The sequence below is a fragment of the Tupaia chinensis genome, unplaced genomic scaffold (assembly GCF_000334495.1).
Source record: "Tupaia chinensis unplaced genomic scaffold, TupChi_1.0 Scaffold146187_1, whole genome shotgun sequence".
Classification (NCBI taxonomy): Eukaryota; Metazoa; Chordata; class Mammalia; order Scandentia; family Tupaiidae; genus Tupaia; species Tupaia belangeri.
This window is the reverse complement of record NW_006206042.1, coordinates 1,581,741-1,592,523: the sequence shown is the minus strand read 5'-3', so window position 1 is coordinate 1,592,523 and position 10,783 is coordinate 1,581,741. Positions and strand designations below refer to the sequence as shown.

General features: G+C 42.7%; 1 protein-coding gene and 1 long non-coding RNA gene across 4 annotated transcripts; one reads left to right on the top strand and one right to left on the bottom strand.

Moving 5' to 3' along the window:
* Window positions 1–549: 549 nt before the first annotated feature.
* On the bottom strand, window positions 550–2,457 carry CRP (C-reactive protein). 3 transcript variants are annotated; one of them, XM_006168850.3, is made up of 4 exons: window positions 2,255–2,457; window positions 1,598–1,644; window positions 1,207–1,338; window positions 550–1,119 (listed from the first exon to the last, which is right to left on the bottom strand). In XM_006168850.3, exons 1-4 carry the CDS (start codon window positions 2,269–2,271, stop codon window positions 725–727), a joined length of 591 nt encoding a protein of 196 aa, XP_006168912.1. In that variant the 5' UTR covers window positions 2,272–2,457; the 3' UTR covers window positions 550–724. The 3 variants fall into 3 exon arrangements, with proteins under 3 accessions (XP_006168912.1, XP_006168911.1, XP_006168913.1); XM_006168849.3 differs by having other exon boundaries at window positions 550–1,338; window positions 2,255–2,451; XM_006168851.3 differs by lacking the exon at window positions 1,598–1,644 and having other exon boundaries at window positions 550–1,338; window positions 2,208–2,452.
* On the top strand, window positions 1,016–1,727 carry LOC106733938 (uncharacterized). The gene is made up of 2 exons (XR_001369769.2): window positions 1,016–1,060; window positions 1,661–1,727. It is a non-coding gene; the product is annotated as an uncharacterized LOC106733938 (long non-coding RNA).
* Window positions 2,458–10,783: the final 8,326 nt, after the last annotated feature.

Sequence of the window (10,783 nt, the reverse complement as noted above, 5' to 3'; positions counted from 1 at the left end):
CCTCTCGGGATCTTGGGCACGCACGCACACGCGCCTGGCGTGAGTTTAAGCCACCGGGTCCAGGACGCAAACCGCGGTCGACTATGTGGGAGTCCAGCGACATAGCCATTACACTAACTGCTGGTCCCAAAGACCTTCTCTAGTAGGGGAAACACTGGGTGCCTTTCTGGGGCACTTCAAGAAAGTGGAGGAACTGCACAGCCTGTTAGAACACTTGGGCCCAGTACTTCCGTGTTGAGCAGAGTCCAGAAGACCTGGGCAGATGTCCTAATTCTGAGACTGAAAGGTCTGTTAATGTGAACAAGCCCCTCCTATTTTATGGGACAGTCCTGAAAGGGGAATTTACAAAAGACCAACCCTCCCTTTCCAGCTAAAATGTGTACTTGTCTTGTGACTTAAAAAAAAAAAAATCACTTTCCTTTCTGAGTGTTCTCATCTAAGTGAAGGTAAGGGATTATCTCTAAGATCCTGTCAACTTAAAGAAAAAAGAAACAAAATCACTTGCAGTTCTGATTCTTCTGCACAAAGCTTCCCAACATAGTTCATGAGCTCCCAAGCCAGGCACTTACTCTAAATTCCATTCTCTGGTGCTGAAGAAGGCAGGGCAGGAAAGCAAAGGACTATGTTCACAAGCCAGACCTACATCTGAGGAAAGGGCCAGAGCCAGAGACATAGGGCCCATGGAGGTTCATGCCCAGGAAATACCTACAAGACCAGCAGGGCCTCAAACCCACAGCTTGGGCTTGATATACACGTCCCCATTTGCAGAAAACATCAGCTGCCGCCAGTTCAGCATATTAGGACTGTTGGTTCCCCCACGATAGACAGACCTGATCATCTCTGGGGACAGCACAAAGTCCCACATGTTCACATCGCCAATATCACCCACCAAAGACTGCTTTGCATCAAAGTCCCCACCAAAGGAATCCTGATCCTGCCCCAGGATGATGCTTGCATCTGAGCCCACGGTGTATCCTTTCTGCAGACTCTTCCTCACCCTGGGCTTCCCGTTCACCCAGAGCTCTGCGATCCCTGAAGCAGACTCCCAGGTGGCACAGAGGTGTGTCGGGGACGCAGCGTTTTCATAGACCTTGAATTCTAGTTCAGGTCCGCCCACTCCTAAAAGATACCCACTCTCCTTAGACCGAAAGATAAGGATATCATTAGCACTTTTTCTAGTGGCGTAAGAGAAAATACTGTACCCACGGGTCGGGGCCAGTTCGCTATAGAAGTAGACGCACACGGTAAAGGCATTGAGTGCCTTCTTTAACTGCGCTTTCAGAGATACATAGGAATTCGCCGTCTCTCTTGGAAACACGAAGGCTTTTCCATGGAAGTCTGCGAGACAGAAAACCAGAGATAGGAAGTTCATCGGATAACAAAAGATCTATCTCCTCACTTACAAATAGAGTTTGGAATTGAGGAATAGATGGTCCCTTCTCCAGCAACACACACACACACACACACACACACGTGCATGTACACACCAATTCATCCACGCTGGATGTTCCTCTAACTTTGGTTTCTATATTCCTAACACCCTCCCCCCCCCCATCCCTCAGATCAAATCTTTGGCATAACCTGAGGTAGCTCTTACCTGACTGTCCAAAAGCATTAAAGAAGCCGATGAAGATCAGAAAACACCACAAGAGCTTCAGAGGTGTGTCGGGGACGCAGCGTTTTCATAGACCTTGAATTCTAGTTCAGGTCCGCCCACTCCTAAAAGATACCCACTCTCCTTAGACCGAAAGATAAGGATATCATTAGCACTTTTTCTAGTGGCGTAAGAGAAAATACTGTACCCACGGGTCGGGGCCAGTTCGCTATAGAAGTAGACGCACACGGTAAAGGCATTGAGTGCCTTCTTTAACTGCGCTTTCAGAGATACATAGGAATTCGCCGTCTCTCTTGGAAACACGAAGGCTTTTCCATGGAAGTCTGCGAGACAGAAAACCAGAGATAGGAAGTTCATCGGATAACAAAAGATCTATCTCCTCACTTACAAATAGAGTTTGGAATTGAGGAATAGATGGTCCCTTCTCCAGCAACACACACACACACACACACACACACACACACACACGTGCATGTACACACCAATTCATCCACGCTGGATGTTCCTCTAACTTTGGTTTCTATATTCCTAACACCCTCCCCCCCCCCATCCCTCAGATCAAATCTTTGGCATAACCTGAGGTAGCTCTTACCTGACTGTCCAAAAGCATTAAAGAAGCCGATGAAGATCAGAAAACACCACAAGAGCTTCTTCATGGTCACCTCCTGCCGCTAATGTTACTAGGATCTGGATTCACCCTTTTGAAGAAAGCAACTCTGGTTGAAAGCTCAGAGACTAGAAGTCCTAGATCCCTTGTCTCAGATCTGCCTGATCCTGCCTGGATTTATATTCACAGAAGAAGGGAAGTTGGTACCACTTTGTAAATGATTTTCCAACACTGTCTCTTGGGGCAAATGTCAGAGATCTGGGAGGAAGGGAAATAAAATCATTCTCGGACATAGAAATCAATGTGGGTTATTTATTACAAACTCCTGTGACTACTGAATCGCCAGTTCTTTGCGACAAGAGAAATGAAGATGTCTTCCAAGGTTCCACTCTGGCTATCTATCCTGAGAAAAACAATGGAAAACTTTAACTTAATGGACCAGTGGCCATCTGTGTGCATGCGATAGCTGCCTCTCCAACACCGACTTCAGCCCAAGTCATACAGTTTGACGAAGAGGAGCTGACAGTTTCTGGAGATGGGCATCGTCACTAACCCCTTTCAGAAGCTGCTCATTCACAGAATGGAAAATGAGAAAAACAAAGATATCATTTCCTGAGCCAAAGACACATTTTTCTTAGCCTACCGAGCATACTTAACACGAGATCTCCATTCTAGTGAAAAGTGCGTCTGATCGTGCCTTCCCATTATGACAGAGTTCCATCACAAGGCTATTTTCCGAATAGGCAAACCTTCAGTGAGGATCCGGGTAATCTGATTCCATCATTTCCTTTATTTACAAAATTCAAGTAGTTCCTTAATGCCTGGCAATCATACTACAGTTTTCTGCATAACCCCTTGTTTGGAATGGCTACTTCACTCCTTCTCCTTCTTAGACCCCCAAAATCTCATCTATGCTTTCATTCAGTTGATGAACTCATCTCTTCATTGAGACGTTAGAACGAAGGAAAAAAAAAAAAAAAACCCTACCATATCCCTTGTAGCAGAGACTTTTTTCAAGAACAGCATTTTCAGTTGGGTACATGGTCATCCAGCCAAACGCTAAACTCAGCCTCTTCTGCAGTAGGGAGTGATAATGTAATTAACTTCTGGCCAGTGAGCTATCAACATAATAGGGATAATCTCTAAGTGACTCCTTTTAAAAAGAAGGTGTGTGTTTTTCCCATTCTCCCCCTACCTCCCCCCCCCCCCCCGGCTGTCACCTTTCCTTTGGCTCGTATTTAAACATGATAGCAGGAAATAAAGAAGTTCACTTTTAGACCAGCAAATGTAAGACACAGTTGAGGTTGGCATGGCAACAAGATAGAGAGAGTCTGGGTAATTCATTATGGAGCCACTGTAGAACTCTAGCCAACCTACCTGAATGTGTACTTGAAGGAGTGATATTCTTCTTTCCTGTTAAAGTACCACAAATTCAGCCTCTATGTTATTAAAGCCTAATTGATATCCTTATGCATCCTTCCACCACTAAACCTACCAGCATTTCTGCCTTCCTACTGTGGCAAAGGATGAACTGTCCCTATATATATTAAGGACAACCTTGTTCTTCCGCAGTGGATCCCAGGTTCTCTCAATCACTCAAGGACTTTTGTTTCTCCAAGTATTTTAGATTATCGTCATTAATCTTCATTTTTATCATCCCCCTAACAACCATACTTTAATATTTTTAATCGTCTAAAGAAAAAAGGAAAAAGGAGGAAAAAGAGAGAAAAAGGAGGGATGATAGAAGAAGAAAAAGGTCCTATTTTGATGAAAATCTCACTTTGGCCTCTACCACTCCAATGACACCAGTATAAACAAAAACCTCTTGTTAGAGTTAAATATGGGTTTTCTGTTCTTATCTTACTCATCTCCTCAGCAACACTTAACATAGTCTATAAGTCTCTCTTGAATTATTGCGCAGAGTTTAAAAGGTGAAATGAGGGGCCAGCAGATGGCAATGAAGGTGCTGAATTCTCACATGGACAGCTATGGTTCAAGTCCTGGACCCAGTGACCTGAAACTCACATCAGGCACCTATGTGTGTCCATGCCCAAGATTCTAGGAGGAGAATGGAAGAGAAGGCATTGTAGCGTGGCCATGCCCCCTGGGGATGATTTCTCACTGTCTCTGTCTGTCTGTCTCTCTTTCTCTCTTTCTGGTTGAGTGCACATGCCCCAAGGCAAAAACTTCTAGGCAAAAAAAATGATAATAGGAGTAGTCTTTTTTCATATTATTCTGCACCCTAGACTCTCAACTACAGCTGAGAGATACACAGAGCCTCTGTGACATTGCTTGAGTCTCTGAATCCAGTCTCACCTGACTCCAGCTTTACCTCAGATCTTCTGAAGCCTATTAGCTCATCAACCCACTCTATACTTATTTTACATGTTTTAGTTGACTTTATGATACTTAATATCTGAATGAGTTGTGGCAGAAATACCTCCCTAGCAATGTCCTGAACCTAAGACATTGTTTGTCCAAATTGATCATTACTTGCCCTGAAATATTACATACATTGGCATCCTTGCCACAGGAATCCTGCCAAAGAAGCACAGGTTTTACAGAGCACTTAAACTGAGACATAAAAATTGAAGTAAGAGGGGCTGGCAGGTGGTGCAGTGGTTAAAGTGCTGGATTTCCACATGACAGACCACAGTTGAAGTACTGAACTCAGTGGCTTGAAAATCACTCTGGGCGTGTGCACATGCATGCTCAAAATCCCGAGAAGAGTGGAGGAAAGGGGATTGCAGTATGGCTATCCCCCTTGTGGGATGATTCCTCACTTTCCTTCTTTCTGTTTCTCTCTTTCTCCAGAGAGTGCGCGCACCCTATACGAGCAATGGTCACCACCAAATTTCAGTTTCTGCTGTTTTTGCTATAGGGTGCGTGCGCTCGCCAGACAGAGAGAGACAGAGAGACAGAAAGCGAGAAATCACCCCCCAGGGGGGATGGCCATGCCGCAATCCCTTCTCCTCCGTTCTCCTCTCGGGATCTTGGGCACGCACGCACACGCACCCAGCGTGAGTTTTAAACCACCAGGTCCGGGATGCGAACCGCGGTCAACCACGTGGGAGTCCAGCAACATAGCCATTATGCTAACTGCTGGTCCCTCTGCTGTTTCATATACAAATTTGAACAATCTTACTTGAACCTCTATAACCAAGATAGTCCACTTAAGTGAATCAGTGTCTTCTCCAGTCCAAAATTTTATTGATTTACTATTAAAAATTCTAAAATTTTCACTCCATAGATTGTACCAGTTAAATTTATTTATTTATTCTTCTTGTTAAATTTATTTATTTATTTTATGAGCAGGAGAGACAGAAAGAGAGAGAGAACAACACCCCCAGAAGGGTTTCAATGCTATGACCCACCTCTACCCTCAGCCAGTCCCTGATCATGTTCAGGGAGATCTCAGAGCACCAACCCAGAACTTTCCTATCTGGGTCATTCTCACAGAGCATTGTATCGTATCACTGCACCACTGCCTGGCCCTCCTGTTTATTCTTATATTCACACTCAATCTTAACTATTCATTAGTGGCACTTCTACTCAGCATCCCAATTTCCCAGTCATTATTAAAATTGCTATTCTGCTTTATCAGCAGAACAGTTACATTTGCACTTGTAAAGTATTGTCTTTCTTTGTTGCCATTATGTATGTAAATTTCTTAATAAAATAGTCAATAGAAAGTTTGAGTTTAAGGTCTTTCCCTTTATACACATAAGAAACTTTTTTATGATGTCTTATTCACTTTTCATTGTACATCTCTATAGCGCACAATATGATTTTTCAAATTATGAACTTTGAAGGTTGCTTCCTTTCTTATTTGTCAGGGTCTCAGTATATCATAATCCTCCTGCCTGAACCTCTCAAGTAGGAACTGTGATTACAGGTATGCACAACTGCACCCGGCTCTTAGAGTGGGCTGGGAATCGAACATGGGCCTCCCATGTGGCCGTAGCCTACCAAGTAGTGGTGTCAACCAGTGTGCCACCATGGCTGGGCCTGAAGTTTTCTTGATCAAAAATATAATAATCATATCTTCACTATAAAAATTATATTAGTAGCAATATAAAGGATTTATTGGAATAAGAGAAGTTATAAATTGGGATGCCCTTTCGTGGGTCTCAGTTCATTAGTTCAACCAAGATACTTGTTAGGAGCACTTACTTGAGATCGTGGTTTAAGCCAACTAAACAAGTTGCATTAAAGAAAATCAGGTGCAAAAATAAGGCAGAAAAGTGGAAATGCAGAGAAGAGGATAAATTAAAGAGTCTTGTTTAAACATAAACCCACATCAGAAGTGAAATTGATAGGAATGGAAAACTCATCAAACATGGAGCTTTAGAGATCAGTGTTCAAAGTTACCTAGCTAGTGCTCTTATGTCAAACGACACGCAAGTGAGGTCAAGACAATTTTTCCATCAGTGCATGGACCAGTTGGTTTCACTTATTTGGTGGTCAAACACTACAATTTTAAAAAATTATTTTATTTAATTTATTATTATTATTGTTATTCAGTTTGACCAGAGAAAGAAGGCAAGCCACCAAGTTTGGGTCTTGAACCAGTGGATAAGTCCAGGGTGGGCCATGAGGGAGTTCAGTACCTTAACCACCACACTACCTACCAGTCCCCAAACACTACAATTTTAACCTTGGCATCTAGGAAGGATGACCCCAAGGTCAAGAAAACTGCATATAGATTGATGCAAGTACAGCATCGTCAACTCTGTTAGAAAAATAAATTAGAGAAATTTAGACCCTTAAAATATTTATGAGCAATAGCATTACCTTCTTGAAAGTCCATTGCAGAGCCTGGGACAGAGTTGATGCTCCGTGGAGTTGTGGGGTCAATAGACAAAGGAATGAATGGAAGTACAGAAGAAAAAACATAGAAGACAGATTTAATCAGTGACAGAGTGAGCCCGAGTGCCAATATCTTCCCACCTCAATTCCTACCAATGACAGAAAACATATTTTTATTTTATATTTTTAATGGGAAGACAGAAAAGAAGGAAGAGTTTCATCATCAGAAAGAAACACGAGGAATCTCTGAAAGACAGGAATCAGATCAATTACTTCAATACAAGAAATCACAACCCAAACGTAGGCAGGGGAAGGACTGCTGTGGAAATTCAAGGTGTGGGACCAGCAGTTGGCATAATGGCTATGTGGCTGAATTTCCATGTAGTCAACCGCCATTTGAGTCCCAGACCTGTTGTCTTAAACTCACTCCAGGCACGTGTGCGTGTGTGCCCAAGATCCTGAGAGGAAAAGAGATTGCGGCGTGGCCATCCCCCCTGGGTGATTTCTCGCTTTCTGTCTCTCTGTCTCTCTCTGTCTTTCTGGCGAGTGCACATGTCCTATAGCAAAAACCTCTCCAAAAAAAATTTTTTTTCAAGGCCTTTCTGGGAGCGTTCCAAAGTAAGTATGATGAAAACAAGTGACAACATACAAAGTAGTGGAGAACATGGTTAGGGGGTCACTGCTCCCTTGCCCTCTAAGTTAATAATTAAGCGGCAGAGGTCTTTGCTCTCAAGTATCATTCTTTCCTGAAATATGCTCATGATGGCTTTGTTTGATTTCATTTTTTCCCCCATCATAAATTTGCCTGTAAACTGGTAAACAAACCACAAACATCCTTCTGTATTAACAAAAACCTTTCAGTGTTGGGATCCATGTTTTCAAACTTTTCTTTTCTTTGTATTTATATTTAATCATTGTACATCTTTACAGTGTATAATATGGTTTTTCAAAACATACGCACAGTGGGGACCAGCAGTTAGCATAATGGCTATGTCACTGGATTTCCACATAGTCGACTATGGTTCGAGTCCCGGACCCGGTGGCTTAAACTCACGCCGGGTGCGTGTGCATGCATGCCCACGATCCCGAGAGGAGAATGGAGGAGAAGGGATTGCGGCGTGGCCATCCCCTCTTGGGGGTGATTTCTCGCTTTCTATCTCTCTGACTCTCTGTCTGTCTGGCGAGCGCACGCGCCCTATAGCTAAACCTCTCAAAAAACAAACAAACAAACAAAAAAAACATACATACGCACAGTGCATCTCAATCAAGTCAAAGATGTTCTCACAGACATCATCCTCAGCAGGTAACTTTCCATTTCTATGTCTGTTAAATTTTATTTTTTCTTGAACTCCTCCGTCTCATCCCTGTCTTCGGACTTTTGAAGGTGCTCGTTAAATTTGCACAAACTTCCCCTAAACTCTTCATTGTGGATTTTCTTGTGAGTTCTTGTTTTTCTCTTCCTGAAGTTTCCTTTTCTCTTGCCTCTTCTTCAGCAATGCAGCCCTGCTCCAGTTCCAATTCTATTTTTTTTTCTTTTTTTTTGGAGAGGTTTTTGCTATAGGGTGCGTGCGCTCGCCAGACGGACAGAGAGAGACAGAGAGACAGAAAGCAAGAAATCACCCCCAGGGGGGATGGCCACGCTGCAATCCCTTCTCCTCTTGGGATCTTGGGTACACACGCGCACGCGTCTGGCATGAGTCCAAGCCACAGGGTCCGGGACTCGAACCACAGTCGACTATATGGGAGTCCAGCGACATAGCCATTACACTAACTGCTGGTCCCTCATTGGCCAATTCTTCAGGAACCACCTCTAGAAGCTCCTCAGTGTCATTCCCAGCAAGACCCAGATTGAAGTTGTTAGTGATCTCGACCACAGCCTTGATTCGTACAATCTCCACACCCTTGGCAAATCTTTTGAAGTCTTGGATGAAACTCCTGAGTGTCTCCTTCCAGATGCCATTTTCCCTCCTCCCCCTCTTGGTGACATCACTGCAAGCCTAAACAAGGCTGTTGATGCAATCATTGAGATAATCCTTCCAAAACTATGACTATGTCTTCTCTGTTTTTCCCAGTTGCAGCAATAGCTTGAGCAAAGGTCCTCCTCTGCCAAAGGCCCTAAAAGCTGCTATAACTGCTTGATCCATTGGTTGGATCGAAGAGGTGGTTTTGGATTAAGAAACACCACTTTGATGTTGGAATAAATCTCATCAATAAAAGGAAGATGTTTATGAATAATATTAACAATAAGCATAATCTCAAAAGGTATGTTATTCTCCATACTTCATTTCACTGGCTTCACTGGCATAGCAATTCAAGGGGGTATCTTGGAAGAGGAGCTGGGTCATCCCTGCCCCTTTTTTTGGAGAGAGAGAGATTTTTGCTATAGGGCGCTTACTGGAAAGACAGAGAGAGACAAAGAGACAGAAAGTGAGAAATCACCTCCCAAGGGGGATGGCCGCACCATAATCCCTTCTCCTCCATCCTCATCTTGGGATCTCTGGCATGCATGCACACACTCCCATTGAGAGTTTAAAACCCCTAGTCTGGGTTTGAAGCACAGTTGCCCATGTGGGAGTCCAGTGATGTAAATATTACACCATCTGCTGGTCCTGGTCATCCCTGACTTCTTATTACTCTCATATGACACTGGAAGTGTGTGCTTATTGATAAGCTTGAAGGCCCTGGGATTCTCATTATGCCAGATCACAACAGGCTTCAATATATAGCCTACAACATTGCCTCCAGGCCAAACTGTTACCCTGTCCTTAAAATCCTTGAAACCTGACATTATCTTGGCCTTCTTATGAATGAAAATGCTTTTAAACATGCAGTTCCAGAATAGGAAGATTTCATTCATATTGAAGATTTGCTCTGGCAAGTAATTTTCCTCCAAAATCAGATTTTCTAGAGTATCTGAAAATTCTTCAGCTGCCTTTATGGCAACACTTGCAGATGCACCATTCACTGTCACATTATGTAAGTAGTAAGGATTCTTGAACCATTTAAGCTACTCGTAGTAACTTAAGCTAGTAATAGTAAATTCAACATCACAGTCAGGCCCAGCCTTTTCTTTCAACATCACAAACTTTTTGCTTTGGCCATGGTCATGGCACTGACAGGAATATGCTTCTGTGTCTAGTCTTCAGTCGAGATCATTAGAAGATTCTCTATCTGATTTAGGTCTTCCTCAAATTTGTGTTACTCTCACTGGCTTCAGTGAAGCAGATCCTTTCATGGTTTCCATCATTTTGTTCTTGTTCTTCAAGATCATAGCTATGGTGAATTGGGACATGCCTGATTGGTGAACAATAACCATCATTGATTTTTCAGCTTCATAGTCTTTAATCACTTTTCATTTTGTTTCAGGTCAATCACTCAATATGGCCGCCTACTGGCACCATTATCAGTGCATTTTGTACACTTAGGCTTCATAGTGAGCAAAACAACGTGAGATTAAATCAAACAAAACAAAAAATCATATAATCAAGAGACATGGTAAGCACACATGTATGAGGTTGCTGCCAGCATAACACAATATACAATTTACAATAAACTTGTTTTAATAAGTAGTACACTTTAAAATAGTGAATGAAAAATAGTATATATCTATATAAACTAGTATTATGGCTATTTATTATCATTATTAAATGTTATGTACTGTACATAATCATGTGTTCTACATTTTTATACAACTGGCAGCAAGATGGGTTTGTTTACACCAGCATCACCACAAACATGTGAGTGATTCACTG